This window comes from Porites lutea, chromosome 10, assembly GCF_958299795.1.
Source record: "Porites lutea chromosome 10, jaPorLute2.1, whole genome shotgun sequence".
Taxonomy (NCBI): domain Eukaryota; kingdom Metazoa; phylum Cnidaria; class Anthozoa; order Scleractinia; family Poritidae; genus Porites; species Porites lutea.
Genome location: NC_133210.1, coordinates 1,669,451 through 1,690,490, shown reverse-complemented (window position 1 = coordinate 1,690,490; position 21,040 = coordinate 1,669,451). Strand labels below are relative to the sequence as shown.

General features: G+C 38.3%; 1 protein-coding gene across 2 annotated transcripts in view; it reads right to left on the bottom strand.

Annotated features, from left to right (window-relative positions):
• Positions 1 to 2,406: 2,406 nt before the first annotated feature.
• The window catches only part of LOC140950906 (FERM, ARHGEF and pleckstrin domain-containing protein 2-like), a 33,108-nt gene continuing 14,474 nt past the window's right edge, over positions 2,407 to 21,040 (bottom strand). For both annotated transcript variants that reach the window (XM_073400121.1, XM_073400122.1), the window contains 20 exons: positions 15,087 to 15,259; positions 14,895 to 14,950; positions 14,769 to 14,799; positions 14,386 to 14,519; positions 13,639 to 13,717; positions 13,304 to 13,405; positions 12,936 to 13,020; positions 12,182 to 12,232; positions 11,207 to 11,265; positions 10,817 to 10,888; positions 10,356 to 10,424; positions 10,005 to 10,094; positions 9,530 to 9,643; positions 9,007 to 9,042; positions 8,334 to 8,442; positions 7,735 to 7,979; positions 6,679 to 6,786; positions 6,109 to 6,168; positions 5,006 to 5,097; positions 2,407 to 3,987 (listed from right to left, as the gene is read on the bottom strand). In XM_073400121.1, coding sequence (XP_073256222.1) covers positions 3,906 to 3,987; positions 5,006 to 5,097; positions 6,109 to 6,168; positions 6,679 to 6,786; positions 7,735 to 7,979; positions 8,334 to 8,442; positions 9,007 to 9,042; positions 9,530 to 9,643; positions 10,005 to 10,094; positions 10,356 to 10,424; positions 10,817 to 10,888; positions 11,207 to 11,265; positions 12,182 to 12,232; positions 12,936 to 13,020; positions 13,304 to 13,405; positions 13,639 to 13,717; positions 14,386 to 14,519; positions 14,769 to 14,799; positions 14,895 to 14,950; positions 15,087 to 15,259 — 1,847 coding nt within the window. In that variant the 3' untranslated portion in view covers positions 2,407 to 3,905. The remainder of the gene's footprint in view (positions 3,988 to 5,005; positions 5,098 to 6,108; positions 6,169 to 6,678; positions 6,787 to 7,734; positions 7,980 to 8,333; positions 8,443 to 9,006; positions 9,043 to 9,529; positions 9,644 to 10,004; positions 10,095 to 10,355; positions 10,425 to 10,816; positions 10,889 to 11,206; positions 11,266 to 12,181; positions 12,233 to 12,935; positions 13,021 to 13,303; positions 13,406 to 13,638; positions 13,718 to 14,385; positions 14,520 to 14,768; positions 14,800 to 14,894; positions 14,951 to 15,086; positions 15,260 to 21,040) is intronic.

The following is a 21,040-nucleotide window of genomic DNA, read 5'->3' as shown; positions in this document are numbered from 1 at the left end:
TAGTTTTCTCTAATATCATCCACAGATAAATAAATATTGTCTTGTAGAAAACTTAACAAAAAGCATAATGTTTGTTGGCATTAGGACATATTAGACGTAAAACTTGCTTCAATCAGTTTACCCAATAAAAAATTTGACTAATAAATCCATCTGTGAGAGCAAGTTTGAGTTTATGTTAATGGTTCTTTCCCTTTACGAGGAATAATAAAATTAGATAAAGCGATATCTGTACATGTAGCAGGGGAGAGCTAATTTTACCGTGATACTCCATGAGAGATTGAGATTGGCGTCAACTTCATCTTGCGTGTTTCTGCATGTGAAACAAGGGATCTTTGTGTTAGCCTTGCTTACAAAAATTTCACATACACACGCCCGAAGGTTTCCAAAGAGAAAAAATATTCGAAAGACACTCTGTACGTGAGCAGTCAAACCATAGTTATTAGAGGAGACTGGTTATGAAAAGCGGCAAACATCAATGATAAAAACAACAGTGCTGCAGTTTATGTTGGAAGCACCCTGAAAGTACACAACCCTTTGTTTTCTGTTGGCAAATTGTTACGGAATAAATTAGTGCAACGTTTTTATTGGTCAATACAATCAAAATGATAGGAATTCTTTTGAACGTTGTGCACTTACAGGTCCACAAAAACATATAACAAAGGAGTCTGACGGGTTTCATAACCATTCCACTCAATTAACTATGGTCTAACATTGCGTCGACCCTTAATTCCTTAACTTTGAATTATCTAATGAGAAAAAAGCGAGGTGGTGTCATAATTCCGGTTAATCCTAGGGCAGCGATCTTCCATGGATTATATTATTAAAGAGCAGTCCAATCAGTCTGCCCTAGATTAAAATCTTGGACTTAACTGAGTACCCATCTACTCCGCAGAGGCTCAAAGGGGCATTGCGCGGGTGAGTGAGGGCGCAATCTTTCGGTTTTCGCGCCTGCGCTCACTTCGCGCAGCAGTCAGATATCCAATAACGCCTCATTGAACCGGGTACAGGGTAAATGTCCGAAAATTTTAGATGCAATTTAACGTTTTAAGAAAGTGAGATTTTTTCTTAATCCTCTTTCCATCACATTTTTGAATCCGAGAAATTAAGGTTTCCTTTTTCTACGCAAATTAGTCCAACATGAAGAGTAAAATGTGAGAAGCCGGTTAAACTTCAGTTTTTGTATCTCTGACTTTTTTTGTTTTGACGGGACATGTACTAGACCTATATGTGAATTTAGGAGTTAAAAGTCGATTTTCTTATTACGCCACTATCTAGAGGAAATATATATGTTAATGATTCTTTGAAATAGCCAATCGGATTTCTATTGACGTAAGACTAAATTCAAAATGAGTAAGATTGACAGCCTTCAAGCGAAGGGGTCAATTTTATAAAACTTGGGAAAACGATAAGACCCTGGGGAAGAGCGAGGTTGGTGTAACACTTGTAAATTACACTTGTTAAAATTTTATGAAATTAACCCTAAAATAGAAGAAAAAACAAAGAGCTTTTGGAAGGACTTTAGAACGACTTTGATCTTTTGACTTTGGGCCTGTTTCTCGAAAAACCCGGAAACTTTTCGGGGCCCGAAGGCAAATATTAAAATCACAACCTGTTGAATAGTATCACAGTTCCCAGCCCACAAACCAGTCAATTTTGCTTCGTTAACTGATAGTTTCATTGTATTGCTTTCATTATACTACTACATGAGAAATTTCTGCAATTTGATTAGCTTAGAGCAGCGATATTTCAGCTTAATTTGAAATACCTACACGTGAAAATTACAAACCTTTTGTGGGTAGTAGTATAAACAAATAATAGCATGATTTGTACGTGATATTTGGCATAAATACCACTTGTGATATTTCAAAATTGTCTCAAATTTCACTCACCTAACGGCTCGTGAAATTTCGTATAACAATTTTGAAATATCACTCGTGATATTTATGCCAAATATCATTACAAATCATGCTATTACCTATACAAATTATGAAACTTTGATCTTGAATACAAACACAGCAAGTACAAAATATCTTTCCGGGCCCGAAAAGTTTCCAGCACTTTAGAGAAACAGGCCCCAGCCTGCCCCCCATAGTCTCCTTCGCCACAGCCGCTTAGGCTGGAGTCATGCAACGCTCCCCGCCACTTATCGAACCGCGCGAAAAGTCTTTTGGATGAAGCTATTGTGTTCTTGGCTCAACAGGATTAAAGAGGTAAAAAAAACTACTCTTCTTCTTTTTATTGACTTCGCGGTTACACACCAATGCTTCAACCTGCAGCTTTATTAAAGAGCATTAATCACTAGAATTGACAACGAAGATTCCCGAGGAATCCAGAGAAATAAAATCTTTCATGGATAACTCGTACAAATGCTACGACATCTTAGACAAAAGTGATCGCCTGTCCAAGTCGGTTGTAGATACATTAATTTAATGCAATTTCGAGTTTTTACATAAATTCTGCTGTCTTTAGAACTAAAATAAGCACTTTCCTGGGATGGGAGTGACTCATTTGCACCCTTAGGTTCCTTATACACGTCATAAGTAGCTGGTGCTTGCAAGTAATAGAAGCGCAAGAAGAGACCAGGCCCTGGAGGGAGACACGCCAGGGTAAGGGGAGCTCCCTCACCCCTGGGGTGTTCCCGGTGCGTCCCGTTTTCTATCGCACCCATTTCTTCCAAGCGCCTGCTAAACGGGGCAATAGATACAAGTTCCTTCAAATTATGCCCTTTATTAGCATGAAATAAGACAGCACAGCAAAAGCCTCTGGAACCCTGAAATGAGGTGAGGGGGGAGGGGGTTATAAGACAAAAAATTCCGGAAAAAGTTCTTACAGTGAGGGAATATCAAACGGGATTTCAAGGCTGTGAATTATCTAAAAAATAAAATTTAAATATTATTTTAGGAGAAGTAGGTTCCTCGGCTAGCCGATTAATCTTCTTCAATTCATACCAGCAAATTCGCCTGTTTCTAATTCCTTTTCCAATCTTTTGTTTCCACTGTCCAGTTATCAAGGTCACACTGGCCTGACACACGCATCACTTATACAAATTTCTATTGCTTTAAAACACCTGATTACTTTGCTAAGCAACTTGACTTTAGTACAATAATAATATAAATTCGTAACAACTTGTAAAAGCCACCAATTTAAATGCAATAGGCTGGCATTGAGAAAACCCAATAAATCTTTGAAATTACAAATATTCGAACGAATATTCGTCAACGTGTAAGCAATTAGTTACTTTTAAACCGTTACGAACATATCCTCTATTCGACACGAACGCACGTTTCTGTTTGTGATAAAGTTTTGTCCTTTCACAGTCCTAGATCCCCACACCAGAATTGTCCAATGTAAGGCAACCCAGATTCCGGAATCCGTATCTTGGACTCTGGAATTTCGAAGTCCGGAATCCAGGAGTCCACAGCGTGAAATCCAGAAAGCAAGATTGTCTTGAATTATTTCACATGGAGTAGAGGGGGAAGGTTGGGGATGGGGGTGGGGTGGGGGTCGACCAGCTACAAAGTCTCGAAGAAAGGGGAAAGGGTTTACCCTCCCTACGACTGCGAATATTGTACGCTGTTAGGAATCGCGTAAGATAATTTTGTGACGGACTTTTGTCAGAGGTCCTTCCACAACCCAGTGGTACTCTTAAGGCAATGAGTTTCCTAAAAACTTGTTATTAATTTAATTAGGGAGGGTACGAGTAATCCCTATGCTGAACAGCAAAATCCAATACGCATTTTTTTCAGCGGTTTTTTTTTTCACCCTTTCCCAGGTTTTTCTGGGAAGATTCGCATTCCGCGCGAATATACTGACAAACTATTGTCGTGGCCAACCCCGCATGACGCGACAGTATGGTCACTTGTGTTAAATTAACTGATATTGGTCCATATTACATTAATGTGTGTCTATGGAACAGCACTAGCTTGTCGGCTGAAAATACGAACTCTTGATGAGCTCTGTGTTGCACTGGCTATTACTTCCATCCACCTAAAAACAAAATCAAAACCAACCATGTCAATCGATAAACAAAAAAATGTAAAAAAAAAATCATTTTCGCTGATGGTAGGTAACCTATGAAAAATTAACCTGCGATTAGATTCGTTTAAGAGAGAGAGAGTAATTGGACAGAAAGAAAAACGCCCAGTTTAGCCATTGGGATATGCGAATGTCACCAATTAAGTTATTTTTACACCAATCTTCACGCTTTAATTAATCGAAAGTTGTTTTCCGGAGAGGTCCGCAAACTTTTATTCGGCGTTGTCAAAAGAGAATTAAACAGCCGCCATTACAGACATTCTGCATTTTTTTTTTTTTGCTTTGAGGACTTGATTTCTGGACTTGATTAAAATATGCGGACGTATCAGGAATTAAACTCCCATTTCATTGCAACCTCTAAAAATAACTTTAGTGAAATTCACATATCCCGGCCAACGCTATAAGTTTCCCTCTCTGTCCCTGATTATACTCTTTTGATTAGTGAGAGGGAGGAGCCATAAACAGCCGACGAGCTTCAGTCCCCAATCCTATCCTCATAAAAGAGTGTCTGACCGTAGTTAAATCAAGAAAAACAAAATAATAACGTCACAGGAAAGCGGGGTCAGAATATAAGGAATTTGTATGATGTAAGTGTCTTATTTCTTATCTTCGAACACCCAAGAGGAACTAAAAAAAAACCTTCCGCCCTCAAGAGCTATGATTTTCTCTGAATAAAAAAGGGTTTTAATGCTGCTGACTTTATAAAAGTTATTTCACGTAAATTAAGTACCATAAACCCTCCTCCGCGATAAACAACTGGAAGAATGGGACCGAGCTCTCCAGTGAGATTTCTGGGATTGCTTTAGTGGATGGACAATGTAATCAACGATTGGCTAATGGTTCCCTTCTGATACTACAGATCAATCATAAACAACGATTGCCCACTCTAACGACCCTGGAAATCGTTGCGCAGAAAGCTTGTACCAAATATTTTCCCTGTAGTTAATAAAAAGGTTCATTTGACTCATACCTGAAGAAGGTGTATTCGTTTTCTGCTCTGAAGAAATAGACGTGTGTCTTGTACTGGAGCTTGAACACCAGCTCCTTATCAATACCGTCAGCCTGTAACGATAACAGGCGAAAAGTGCTCAAAAATGTTATTCAATTTCAATATTCCTGATGATACCGTTGATCGACAAAAGCTTAAATTTTCAACTTTTAATTTTAACAGAAGTGAAAGGCCTCAATCTAACTTTAAAATTGTTACAAATAATATGACGTCAAATCACGACGGCGATGGTTATGGTCTTAATAAGATCAGACCATCCTTGAGAATGCTGGACATAAAGACAATTCACAAAAGATATACCTGTCGTCTTTTCACATAAAAGCTAAAATAACGCCCACAAATGTTTGGTTGACCACAGCTGAACTAGACCCACTCAAATTTGCTTTCATTTTCCTAAACCTAATTTAACTAGTCACGACTATTAGTCGCAAAAGGTGAAGAAATAAATTTTTTTTACGACCTTAAAAAACAAATGGTACGATGCAAAAGATCTCCTAGAGAGGTTGTATTTGAAGGCTAACACCATAGGATTTCGTTCAAAGATGTTATACAGTAAAAACCCGCAACTAAGAACCTACATTTTTAGGAGTTAGCCTAAACAGGTTCTTATATAAATGGTAGTTAACAGAATTTTAGGCTATTTAGGTTCTTAAAATGGGTTCTTAATCCTGGAGAAAAAGTAGTTAGTATGCTTTCTAAGTCTACATATCTTGCACTCATTTTTCTTTAAAAAACATTTTTACAACAATGGCAATCTGCTTTTTTTGTTTCAAATATGATTCTTGCAATGCAGCGGTAACGTACCAGTATGATTTTAGAAAGTAAGAACCTGTTTTAAATTTCTTAGGCTAAATAGGTTCTTGTTTATAGGGGGTATAAATGACCAATTTTAGGCTAACAGGTTCTTAATTTTTAGGTTCTTAGTTGCGGGTTTTTACTGTAGTTAGAGGGAAAGGTCACAAAGCCACATCAGTGAATCATTGCAGCGCCTTTCTAGTATCTTTCTACTTTTTTTGAAATCTTAGAAATATATTGACAAGGTGTTGAACGTTGGTTGTCCCTACCTCCACTGGTCTGCCAATAGAATAACCGAGCAGCGGCAAGCTAGCCAGCGGAAACTCGTCCTTAAAAATATAAAAATAATAATAACTATGATGATGATAAAAAACTTCTGAACAGAGGCACTCCCTCTTTACGCTTACAGAAAACAAATGAACGAAAAGCCAAAAAGTACTTAATGAGAGCACAACAGCATTTTTCAAAACTTCGCGCCGACTCGTAAGTGTTGCGGTGAGTGTGTTGGATGAAAGATTACTGCCTTTGAGGGTTTCACAAGAACTTTCTCATTTACTTCATCAAACCTTTAGAAATAGATCTATAATTACACATGACTTTTTTCAGTAATTTTAACCGTACTTTTCTTGGCCACATCAGGATGTGAGTGAGCTCCCAGTTAATTCCAAACCAAACAAAGGGAAACAGACAGCATGTTGAATTGTGTGGCTAAACTATGGTAAGATACGCAGACGGGGTTCGGAATAATTATATTAGCATTATTGTCCATGAAACATCAATGTTTGTCTGCTAACTTTCCCCTGTAATAAAAAAAACTGTTAGTTGTCCGTTGTTCATACCTCGTGTGTCTTGTTAAAGAACAAACAGAAGTTTGTAAAAACAACCCACAACTTCTGCCATCGATTTCCAGTCTTGAATTTCCTAAGCAATTCACCACTCATTTGATTCTGAAAAGATACGTTGAAAGCATCCGTGAGTTTTCCCTGTGGTCACAGCTTCATTCCCAAAGTATCTCTAATTCTCGTTCCCAGAGACGAGAACATGAGTGAGCCTTGGAACGAGATTGCTCTTCTAAATGTGACATATAAATGGCCCTTATGCATTTGTGCGCAGGTATTCTTATCAACTGCACTGCCTTGGGAACTCATTTCAGTATGCAAAACCTCGCAGCTTTACAATTTCAAAAGGAGGTTTGTTGGTTAAATTTGTTCATCTGACGTAAACATACGTAAGAACGATTTGAAAAAAAGAAATAAAACACCAGAAAGCTCAGAAAAAATTTCGAGCTTCAGCTGAAACTCGAATGATTGGCATCTGAAAAGTGGCAAAGAGTACCAGCGACTATCTCAAAAGTAACGACTTTTTCCAGGGGTCAAAAAAATGGAGCGACAATAGACTCTCTTCTCATCGACAGTTATTTAATAAGGAAACGTCCTGACACTTCTTTCCTTTCAACTCAGTGTTAAAAATACTGAATTGCAAATATCCACAAAACCAGCTGTACATTTGTGCTAGTGTTGAAAAAACAACAAGACGCGCATACTACGCGTGTATTGGACTGCAGTGGTCTAATATGTTCTATGCTGAGTTTATAGCTCCTCCAAACCCGGGTATAAAGGATAAAAAACACTTGTTTCAGCTTTCAATGAACGGAAAATTCATGGTCAAAAAGCCGGGAACCTCTCCCCTCAGAAGTCTATTCCACCACTGCAGGGGAGATAGGACACGCAACGCCTTCTGGGAGATCTGTCCGCCATTTTGTCTTTTTTGACACAGACTCGACTTCTTTTTTGATTGGGCCACAGGCAGCCCAATAATTACGCACGGAGCCTCATTTGTGATTATACATAACAAGGATTAGGGTTATGAATCCAAGCTGCCAATACAGTACTTACCCTAACTGAAAGAGAGTGTTCTATCATACTAATACTCGTGTTTCTATGCCAACAAACTCTTCGCGTCGACATGGTGTGTGTATGCGCATGTCTTTTATCCAAACTTGAGACGGGACTTGAACTAACATCCTCATCAGACCCCTCGCCGTTTGTTCTTGCTGTTATTTCCACAGGGGTGGGTAGGGGGAGCACCTTACCAATAGGCCCCGTCTGGGGGTAGGGTGAATCTCCATTTAACAAATTGGCTGAAAACAGAGGTATGTCAACATAACTAAAAAACTCACGTGTATTCCACCAAAGGGTCCATCTAATTTTTTATCAACATTGAAACGCTATCTTTAAACCTGCACAAAAGGACGTTCTACGTGTTAAGCTTCTTTTGGCCTGATAGATGTGGGTCACAATGTACTAGCAAAGCTCTAAGCACACTTGTGAAAGGAACCTTCTGAGAGATGTTGATCAACAAATATGACTACTGAACAGGTAATATTGCCATGCTGAATGAGCATCGTCTAGCTACGATTTTCTACTGATCCCCAGTATAATTCCCAAATGACATCAACTGGTCGCGAGATCACATCAGAGTGCAAAGTAGATACCTTGTTCAAGATCATTATAGCATTCTTCACACACAAATCTTGTTGATCTCATGTTGGGTGTCCTGTACGCCAAATTGGATCGTTTCTGTGAGCAACTTCCACAGGACACCTGCAAATGAACAACCTCCTCAGTTTAAGGACTGCATGGAATAAGCACATGATTGACGTTTTGACCTGGCCCAGGTTGCTCAAACGTCATGGATAGTGCTATCCACCGGATAAATAGCTATCCAGCGGATAAATATTACGAAAACCAACTGCGTCATCCACAGGAGAGAGATTTATCCTGTTGGTAGCGTTATCCACCTTTTCAACGACTGGGCCCTAATGTTCAACTCTGGATTCCTTTCAAAAGCAAATAAACGGCAATTTGAAAGAAGACACTGCAGTTAATTAGTACTTTTCCTTTTACAGCAAAGCTTTAATTAGCAATTACGGAGGGCGAAATGACACCACTATAACTGCTCAACAAAAATTTTAATTATCACATTACTCTCATGAGAGGCAATTTCAACAGCTTTTAAATCAACACCGCCGGCAAGAACTGATCAACAGCCTCCGAGGAATTAAAAGTTATATACACTTTAGTTCGTGTGAATGGCTGACCCATCTTGCAACAAGGTCGAGTAAACTAATACAAAAGTAAAGTAAACCTAAAGCATTAAAAACTCACCCTGACTTTGGCCAGTTTTACTGCTTTTTTCAGATCCTATTTCAAAATGAGCAGGTACAAGATTAAACATAGTAGACATGAGGGGATACAGTCAAGATGAAAACTTCATTTCTTTAAAAAAAGAAACAAAAGCAGCCATGGCATTGAAGCTCAAAATTACAATGACTAAGATGGCAAACAGATGAAGCGAACAATTCAAAAGACTTAGAGAAAACAACTTTTTTATCAATGGTGGAATTGGCTATTTTTTTGGCCGCGCGTGAGACTGAGCTGTGTTGTCAGGTCGAACTGCATTGTAGGACTGTTTTCAGGGGACAAATTTTAACCAGTAATGCATTTCGATACACTACCGACGCACAATCTCACGCGCCACCTAATGGGCGAATGCCAACACTTGTTCCTTTTACTAAACCGCGTAGGAATTGTCCTGCCTCAGTGCCGAAAGGTAGACTAAAACTGGAGCAAGCGGAGGAAAAAAATTAGTTACCTTACTTTCTTGACACTCAACCATTTTAAACCTTACCTCCATCCACTTGTATTTCTCCTCTTCTGAGCTGGCAGCTAACAGCAGCTCCCTGTCATCTGTGATCACCGCAAACGAATAAAGACCATGCATCTCGGGGCCATCATTATCCAACTGAGAAACAAAAACAAATTATTTACATGTTTACAAGGGGTTGGACCACATATTAAACTTTTCAAATCGTTGCCAATGCCAGTTGAAAATCCAATTTTAAACAGCAGCGTTAATTCTTAAAGAGACAAAGAAGGGTGAAGGGGACAAAAAAACCTTGATTCAGTGATTCATTCCAAGCTCGTATCCGCAACCTCCCATTCAGCCGGCAAACAGCGCTTCACTAACTAAGCTAACCGGAGGGGGGTGGGGTAGTGATAAGCCACTATGAGGAGCCACTGCCGACTAGCAAATAATACAGTAACAAATATAAAACGGTTATAGCTACTGCAAAACCTTAGTTACTTGGAGCTAATTATATTACCTCTATGGAGTCCAACGATATCTGCCCTCTTATTCTGAACTGGTTTGTTAGCGTTACACCTTTGCATGTGTAAATCAGAATATCTGAAAACTAACCACAGACAGACAATAAGACCAACTTAACAAAAATACAAAGGTAATACATCATCTCTATCTTCTTTTACTTAACATCTCTTTAAAACAAAAAGACAGAGCTGGTCCTTTCTGTTGTTTCCCTAACTGAGACAGGCACTAACAGTGCCAGTTCGCACGGGTGTTAGTAGTACATCTACAAAGATTTTCCGTATTTGAGAATAGAAGAAACAGAACGAAGCAGAACCTTAAAAGAACGATTATGCAGGTTTTATTTTACCAGGAAAAACATTCTTGGTTGTGGTCCTTTTCTATCAATCTTCTGCAAACATCCCTCTCTGATGAAGTCCTACAAGTCGAGGAAAATAATCACTGATGTTAACTTTAGTAAAGAGAGCAAGTGAATTTGGTTTTTCACTTTAACATGTGATGGCCAGGGCGAACCTACTCGCATAACGTGTCAACCTGGCGATTAGTCGAATTTGGTCATAACTAACTTGCAGGCAGGCAAGGGGATTTCGAGTATAAATCCACGCATGGAAGCACTCTCGCTCGGCCCGGCCACTTGTTCACCATTTCTTCCTAACAAGGAAACTTTATTTTAGGGCACTACGTTGCGTTTTTTGCGTTTATATCTTTACTGTATTTAATTGTAAACGCCAACAAAAATGCACACATGCATATTTGAATAACATCATATCATAGCCGTTGTCGTTATGTTTATCATAGAAAAACACCTACCCTTCCTGCTTGAACAAGGTTTTTAATTCCAATGAGATCTCTTTCAAGTTCAATGATCTTTTGGAAATTCTCCTGTAAAGCAAAGAAAAAGAAATGTAACGTTACACCTATAATATCATGGGTGACATACTACGCCTTAATTTTGGCACGAAATTTCAGCGTTAATTTATAATCAATTTCAGTCTGCATAGCTGGCGGGATTAGCAGGCGAGTGCTGTAATCTTTAGGGCGGCGGAGCCGAGTGAAGGCTGGGAGCGAGTCATATTTATTTCACATGTAAACTTACAAAATTGCTATGACAACGTTCCAAATGTCTCAGTGCCAAGATGGCGTCATGGGTGACGTCAGAATCGTTAATACGACAATTAATTATACATTCAAGTGTTTTACCAGCTTTCTGATGCTTTCCTCTACACCTTTGACTGATTCATTTACTTCATCTAAAGCGCCTAAAAAATAGATAAGAACAAGTGATCTTAAACACTGATATCATCACACAAAATTTATGTTCACATTAATGAGAGACATTGAAGAAAAGGACCAGACTACTTGGCAGATTACCATTTACACAAACCGCCCAGGGGAAAATGTTGTACAGAGACATAAAACTATAAAATCTGACGTGGTGAGAGAACAACACGCTACAAAGTACATCCAAATCTGCTGAACTGCAGATTAAATAAAGTGGTAAAATTCCATCACCTCAAATCACAACCCTTATTATCTGAAGCTTCCCAAACGGAATGGCGCGAACCATTTGATTTTCCAACCAGGCAGAATTTCCGGTTTTGCCAAGCAGATGGTAAGTACCCCTAGTCTTTTACCAGCATCATGTACTCATGACAAACAGGAGGAATGTTTTTGACAATTATTCCTCTAGCCCGAATGGCCTGTGAGTCAATAGCCCATTCGGCCTTCGGCCTCATGGGCTATTGACTCAGAGGCCATGACGGCGAGAGGAATAATTGCTTTAGTAAAATCTATCGAGAATAAAAAATTTTTTAGCTATTTAAAGCTAGACTTTACTCCTTTTTTGCCGCCAAAAAGCCGGCGCTTTTCGCTACTAGTGGGCTATAACATATAGCCTAGTCGTAGCTCAACCAATCAGAAGGCAGCATTGATAATAGACCACTAGTTGGATTTTACTAATATTTGATAGCCATGGAGCTCCGCTTTTGGCCTCCAAGATTGATACATTTACACAATGTACGTTTTCTAACGAAAATAACTCAGTGTTGGGCCTGAGGCAAAATGTTCTTTAGTTGCCAATGCCAAATTGCTGAGTTTCATCGAAAAAAAAAATTAAACTTAACAGGGTCAATGGCTATGTGAAAAGCTGTAGTTAGGACTGATTCAAATCATTACCTTGAGTGTCTTGGTAATCAACGTGCTCCTTTGGATAAAACTTAAGAAGCCCTAAAATTAGAAAACATGGCATTACTAGAGAAAAGCCGACTTTACGTAATTTGACACACCCTACACATTGTCCCCTGTGCAGATTCGACCAATTCATTATGTTTTATTTATTTATTTATTTTTGTGATAATCAGTTCTAACTTGATTTAGCTTTTTGAACAGTAGATGGGACACAACAAAAACCCACAGTATAGCCTTAGAAATTCTAATAATTTCATTTTCCTACCGGCCGAAAAAAGACGCAAGTTATTTGGAATGCACGACGCTGTACCGCTATGAAATGACAAACGACCGAACAGTCGAATCACGCAAGGTAAGACCAAAAAGATCCAGAACGAAAGAGTGTAGCTATAGTGCTTTGACCGGCAGGGAAACTGATTTTGGTATTGCACAAACAAATGCCGAAATTCCACAATGTACCTCTTAGACAGTTTAGGTCCTCTTAGAGCTTAAACCTAAAGTAGGGAGAATTCTCCATCCCCTTTTTTGTTCCCCGGCTTCTTTTTTAGCAGAAGCCTCTATTATGATTTGTTCAAGCAATTACCGTTTGTAATATATTTATGCTAGTTTTTATATTTTACTCGCACTTGAAAAAGACCTTGGAGGGGTCGAAACATCATGACTTTTTAGCGTTAACGTTTATCACAAAACGCATATCCAAGAAATTTCTCATCAATTAAAAATCATTCTCAATTCCACTCACTTTCTAGCAAGAACTTGTAATGTACTATTCTCTGTGATGGCTTCAAAAGGAAGGCATTGAATGGCAGGTAGCACACCTTTTGAGTCTTAAAAGAAAACACACAGTGTTCAACAAGTTTATATGGTTATATTAAGCTGCACTTCCATGTCGCTGTATTTGGGAGTCTAATGATCCGGTTCAAGAAGGAAGGGGTTGGTAGTGATGGAGGACAGAACGAATCAGGGCAATTTTAGAGCTGCACGTTGGGGGTTTGTGAAAGATTATAGGGGGGCAGGGTTTGGAAATATTTTGAATTTGGGGTAAAATACTCTCGCAGCTAAAATACGGACTTCAATAACTTAAACTATAACCAAATAATTTCAGCATACCTCAAATTCTTTGTAGGCTACTTCAAAGTCTTTGTAGGTTTTTGTAGCATCATCTAACTCAAGCATTACTTGATCGTGTCGCTTCACATGGTGTAAATAACGCTGAAAATTCAACCAATAAACGTACAATAAGTTACCAATATTGTACACAAACGTTTCACTAGCGCTGAGTGAGTCAAACAATATACAAACGCATAACAAGTGAAGAATAATTATTATCCATAACTGTTTCAAACAGTCCCCGATGTAAAGAGCAGTTCACTCTTGATCACCAAAAAACCGTGAAATGTTGTAGTTTTCTAGGAGGACATTGGCCAAAACGTATCAAAGCTCACCTTAATCTGCTTCATGTTACGAAGCATGATGTCTCCTATTCTTGGTGTTGTCTCAGATCTTGATGGTTCACTTGCATCCCTGGTATGTCAAAAAAACAAATGAAACCTTTTGCTTTATTTCTTCTCTGACAGAAACAACATTACAAAGGGAAACGGACTGAAATTCGCCACTTTGGAAACGGACAAGGGAACCGGGCCAAGTTCTTTATCGCAAAGACTTCTGGGAAAGTTACTAGAATTGGCCAATAGCTGGCCGGCGCATCCCAGAAATAATGCGAGAAAGCTTTCATTTAATAGCTTCGAAGATGGTGATACCTCAATTGTTAAATCCAACTGAACAAAGGGAACGGTAAAGTCATATCTGTTTATATTATATGTTCCAGTGAAAAAACTACACAAATCGATCTAGTTTTACAAAGATAGGCAAGACTTGGCAAGTGAAATCTGTTAAATTATTTGTTAGGAGACAGCTACATGCACAGAAATGGTCGCAGGCGTGTTATCCGTCATGGCAGCCAATGCCTGGCTCGAAAGGCTTCCATTTCCGTAAACATCGCCTAATCATAAAATCGAATCATGCGCTTTTGCCGCACGAACTAAACTTTTTTTTTTTCACGCGCGAAACAAAGTCACGTGGCGCTGCGGCTGGCACATGATGTTCATAGATCTGGGTAAGCTTGTTCAGTGCCCTCTGTGAAATTTAGGGTTCCGTGTGAGAATCTCCTGGGACATGAATTTATTACTTACCACACAGCCATCCTCTGCTCCAATTCTGAAAGGAACGCGCAGTGAAAGTCGTAAATAGGATCAAATGTAGAAAACAGAAGTTTTTTCGTTGGTTCTGGCAGCAATTCCTCTTCGCCGACAACGTCTCGGAAAGCCTAACACGACAAAGACAACAACCTATCAATCAGATTGACTTTTACTTGGAAAAGTAGTCTTTATTCGTTAATTTCTACTTGAAAACAGTATCTGTAGAGCTGGTATACCGCCCACAAAGAATATAAATGAAGATGCAAACCCGCTCAAGGAAATGGCTAGGTGAAACACCCCAAAATAAGAAAAAGACCAACTGCATATTAGTTGGTTATTCTCATAATAGAACAAGCCACAAGTATCATCTCACTTACTATAGTGATGACCTCTAAATCTTTAACATATCTGTTGATAAAAACCAAACAAAGATAAATTAATACTTCACAAGTGAGAAACAACTGGAACAGAAACAGCCGGTTCAGTCATGCAGTTCTACTTACGTTCTTTCCGTGTTTAAGAGCTCCCTGGCAACATTGTAGGCAGCGCCATATAATTCCTAATAATTATAAGAGGCAACACAAAACGGTTGGAACATCGTCAAGATAGCTGTTAAGATTATCTTGGAAACTAGAGGAAACGTGAGGTTTCATAAACATCATTACAAGGCAACTTAGTGTTGTTATACTATTTACCTTGGAAATATAGGCCTTTTGAAACATCGTGGGAGTGGTTGGAGAAACTGGAGGAGACATTTCCATGCTGCTTCGGAATGGCGACCCGGGCTCTTCAAACACAGTGTCTTTTGTTTCTCCAGCAGAGTCGGAAGTTGTACCACTATCTGTGCTGTGGCGAGAACCTCTGCTACCTGAATAAGAAACCAGGGCTGAGCCTTTATATCCTCACTGTAGATTCATTGAAGAACCTTTAGATTCTATAAAGACGAGTACGACTACGAAAAAAGAGATTTTCCCAATACTAAGCAATGCGCGCGCGTGAACCAGCGTCATAAGGGAATTTAAGCAACGACGACGGCGACATCAACGAGAACGGCAACTTTAGATTGGCAAAAAAACAACTCTGCACGTTCATCACGCTTTTCTGCACATATCTTTCCACATATCTTTGCCGTCACTGCACGACTAGGACGTGAATGCCTAATTTAACGTTTTGTGAAGGACGTGAGCACAAGACAACGACGTTCTTTTTTTTTCCTGAACTTTGATACAGTCTTTTAAGAGTTCAACTCAAGAAAGACGAATTAGACGAGATAGAATTAGCGCGATAAAGTTTGAAGCAGCGCGACTTCACTTTTTAAGTGCCGTTTTCGTCACCGTCGCCGTCATTGTTGCTTAAGCTCCCTATTTTGGCGGGAAAACGAGCATGATAGCCGTCGTCATTTTGTTATGAGTTTTAGCGAGAATGTCGTAGTGGCAGAAACAAGTTATCAAATGTTAGAAGTTGTATCATTTTGCAAATGTGAAAGGGCTTAACCTCCTTCGGTAAGAATGAGCGTGGTAACTTTTCTGGGGAAAAAAAGTACAATGAAGCTTTCCGGGGTGTCTATATTTTAAGAGTATGCGAAAAAAAACCTGAAGTTAAAACTCTTAGTCGTCCTCGTCCTGGAATCTAAAGGTCTCCATTAAAGTTGCTAGAGTGCAAACATGTTAGCACCACAGACAGTTTCAGACTGGCTTCTACTGTTTTATGAATAACACCTAGAGTCTTCAAGAAAGAAGTTGTGTTTTCAGGAATTTGATTTACAAACGTTCTAAAAGTGCATGTTCTCGGATCCCACTAGATCACGACCTTTCATCGCTGTGTTTTGAAAACGGTCACGTTTTTCCATGCATCAACGCTTAGACAAGTTGAATTGCAAAGATCCTGTCGAATCTTGGCTGCGGTAACAAGGTATCCTGGGTTTATTACATACTGCAAGCGATGCCACATAATTATAAACGTGCTTTGGTAACCTTTCACCCACCTCGTTCTCTTCTGACTCCACGGTTTTACCCAAGACAGTGTTAGAAAGTATGCTGTGAATGCGCTCTTTAAGGTTAAAGTCGCAGATAACAGAAGAGTAGGAGTTGGTTGGGGGACTTATGGGTGCAGCGATAATCTTAAGCCTTATGGGCTCCGAAAACGTCTGATCAGCGAGTAACACTGTACTACGCAATCGTTTCTTCACGACGATAAGACCTGTCCTTTTCGAGATAAAAAAGGAACTGCAAAACTGCAATAACAATACGCGATGTACATGTGCATGTAAAAGGTGGAGAGGAGGCTACGCTTAGCCGAGGGCGGGGTTCTTTCGAGTAAAACTGCTAATCGCCTACGAGTTTAGTCCGACTGTCGCAGGCTTCATCAAGGAGTTTTATAAGCTTGTCATTACACAGCGGAAACTACAGAAGACACTTTTCAGATCAAGATAAGAAAGCTACATTTTTAACAAGGCATGAGTATAGGGTGTGGAATATGAGTGAAATATTTCCAGGAATTTTATCTTACAAACGCGTGACACAGATTTAGTGTTGTAAGGGGGAAGGACTCAGTATAGAGTACGGCTTACTAAACAAAAGCGTCGGTCAAATAACGTACATGACAACAGTGTATACTTCTCTGCTGTTTCAAAAAAAGGGGAAACTAAAATTGAAAAGATTGCCCACAAGATGTATGATGCCCATGATGTAAAAGAGATTTTGTGGAGGATCATCAGTTATATATAATAATACAGTTTACCGAATACAAAGGTCTTTTATTTTGAAGTTTTAGTGTTAAACAAAGCGTCCAATACTAAATACTTATAAAGATACTTGCAAAACTGGACGAACTTAAAGTGGACACTTGTGAGTTAAATTAATAATCACAAGGTAAAATATTTTACAACCAATATATATATCTTTTACCTTACCAACCTAAAAAGCTATGCTTCTGAATTTATGATAATCAATAAAATCTAACCCGGCATTTCTAAGTTAAAGTCCTCTCAATTTCCGGCTCACTAATTCTCCTTTCATCTTAATTGCATATATAAAAAACATTTTGCCAACTTTAGCCTTGCATTTTTGTAACAAATACTGTTCTCTTGGGAAGCTATGTATATAAAAAACTTGACAACTTGACTTGACATCTTAAAATCTGTGTCAAAACATTCCGCTGAACCCAAATTGAGAAAACACTTTGAAAAAAGTTTGATATAAGACGTCAACACTTCCTTAACCAACACCCCTTGAAGACAAACGCACCCATTAAGCGGACATCAACAGTGAAAAAGTTTGTCTCCTGCATTCTTAATTCGTTTTCGTCAACTCTCTGTGAGGAAAACACTTCTCACACTCACACTCTTTACTCGGGTCCTAGTGAACGGCTGTAAATAATGTCTCTTTTGAGAAAGGACATATATGCGGCCGGGTCACAACTTTAATCGTATTGGAAGGAATAACTGTATACAATCCGGCGCTCATGTAAGAATACATTGCATGAACACACCATACCTAGAACTAGGGACATCTAAGTTTTCACTTGATCGGCAATGGGTTTAGCATCCAATCATTAATTCTCTGATGTCAAAAGTTACGTTACAAGCACTTTTAAGAGTATAACAAAAAAAACACACTATAGTTCCACATAATACACGATGTCTCGTACAATATGATACGACACTAGTGCTCCAAAAACCTTCACTAAATGTGGCCATTACGCTAAAGAAGGATTATCTCTTACACCAGATAAAGAAGTTGAGATTTGCTTGCACAAAGAAGAGTTAAAAGGATTATGAAAGAGACGTATTGTACCTCTCTTAAAACCTAGTCATGTGTATTATATATGTATCTGTATGTCAGCAACTCTCAATCAAGAATATTTCTCATGGAAGTAACAATATAAAAAAATCGCTTAGTCACCCAAGTCGTACCCTAAACTTATAAATAATACAAAGAACATTGCATTGTCGAATAAGTACAATTTTCCTCTTTCCTATTTTCTTTCCTGTTAGTAAGGTAAAAAGGAAGGTTCAAGTAGAACCAACAACACCATAAACAAAACACGAGGATAAACCCTTAACATTGAATTGAAATGTTTATCAGTCAAGCCTCAGTGATTTATAAGCCGCTTTTAAGCCAGATTAAAATAAAAGTGTCATTCTTTTTAACAACAGGAAACATTAGGAAAGTTTAGACACCAAAATAATACATTCTTAGCATTAGTGGAATAGTTTTAAACATCGGCAGCTTTACTCTAAATTTTGTTTGTTTAAACATTTTAATAGTTAACAATACAAACAATGCATCAGGCATTTTTGTAAATAAAGGCCTTGTTGAGAACATTACCTTGTCACTGAGTTTAAGCATGTAATTTTTCTTATGTATTCGTGTTTTAAACTCTCTTCCTTTTCTAAGAGGCAATTGGAAACTTACAAGAAAATCAATGAAAAAAGCCAACAGCAAGCCAACAACAGCTGCGAACTGTAGAAGCTTTCCACTGAATGATTGCACTTACTCTTAACCTTTAACTACAAAAGTGGCCAAAGTTGAAATTTAACAAAATTTCCAAATTTCTTTTCGTAAAATAATGAAAAACAAAAAGAACCTCGTGAAAGTACTGCAAAAGAGGTTTCATTTCATTTGAATGGTCACCTTGCAGGATTTCATCTATGGACTCGAAGGTCAGGACCACCTTGGAAGACTCCAACATTCACTCTCAGTTGGGAGCCAAGGGGTTAACATTCCATGAGCAGGTTTAAGTTAGAATTGTTTAGTGCAAGGAAAGAAACTGCGATAAGAAAGTATTGTCCTTTAGAAACTTTTCTGTGGCTCAAGGGAGAGAGTTCAATACAAGAATACATAATTTAAATATTGTCCATTCTTAGCGTGGAAACTGTTACTGTTGTTGACATCAAGGGCCACAGACTTCATCAAGATCTAAAGAAAGGTTAGGGAGAAAAGAATTAGTCAGAGAAAGAAGAGTTAAGAAGAAGAAAGTAACAAGGATTCAGAAAATGAAAGAGATTGAGAAACAGAGATACAAAGAACTGAAGAGGTGTTATTTATGAATGTGCTAAATTGACAAGAACAGAAAAGAATGTTAAAATGTGTGCATAATTTTGTGCACTACTGATTCTTTCATAAGCAAGCACCTGCAGTGATCCTGCAAAAAGTGAGGTATTTTATATTTTTATAATCATAATTGCTTTATTTTTATTTTCAACGATCTGATGGTACACTGTGAAGATATGACTTGTATTATTTTAGAAGAAACATCTGTGTTGATGATCATTATTTTAAGACTATAATATGCACCAAGAGGGCTGCCAAAAAAACATCTATCTGAAGCAAAAAAGGCTTACAATTTAACATAGGCCTTAAATAAATGTGTTTTGTGATGCATATTAAAGCCAACAATGTAAGAAATGCCTGTATGTTATGGTGCGAAAACACTACCGAAGCATTAAGTTACAGAAATTACGGTACCTCTTGTAACAACTATACTAGTAGCATTTCTTAGCTGTCATTACTTTAAATCTTTTTTAATTTTTAATTCTTTATTACCTAATGTTTTTAAACTTAGCTTCATGATTATAATGAAAGACAGTTCATAATATGACATAATCCACACAGTAAATATGAACCAAAAATAATAAGCCTGTTCACAGACCCTCTGTTTTCTCTTTAGAGACTGTCAAGCATCGTATGAAAATAAAACTGCCGGGGATTTATTGACTGCTACCAAAATTCGTTGAAAATGACAGGCAAACAAAAAAAGTTACTATCGTAGGCAACAAGATCCAAGGTGTCATTGAGAAGACACCTTGGACTTGGCAGTGATTGAGCTATTGTGCAGTGTTATTATATTACTATGTATTTGTACAGTGCAGGCAGAGATAATTGATTCACTGTTAGTAGCAAAACAAGCTACCTTGTGTACAATCCTTTTTGGGTGATTCAACAACAAGACACACAACAAGATCCGCATTACACAATTTACTTGAAAAATAAGTTTGCTAATTTCAAGAGCAACCACAAGGAACACACAAAACCTGATTTAATAAATTGCAGTTTCTGGGAGCCGCAGATGTTGTAATAACCAAACAACAAAATACAAATTCATGAAAACACATTCAAAATAAATCATCCCTACAACACAACACATTGCAAATAAACAACCATACAACAGTGGTCTCTGTAACACAAACGCAAAGTCCGCCCAAACCAAAACACAACTTCAGTTACACTCCTATCCTATTTTACGTAAAACGTTTTTCCGCAGTTAATAATATTATTAATAACTGGTGCAATCTCAAAAATAATAAAAATTGTTATTATAATTATTGTTGTTTCCGCATTAACTAAAGCATTATTGCACAGAAGCCCCCTGGAACAGCTCCCATCATCCACTTGTATGAGTATTAAGTTGCCAGTTATAATAATTTATTGTACCTACTTACTGACCCCTTGCAAGAGAAAGAAACTCTGAGACAACTTTGTTGAATAAGGAGACAAACAAAAACAAGGAGAGTGACTGTCATGCTGCAAACAACCCTCACCCAAGAGCCCAGCCAGTATAATGCTGCCATTTTTACTTCAAAGTAAACAAGTACAGTGAACAAATGTATTACACAAAACCTCTCAGCAGAGTCAGTGCTGTAGTAAGG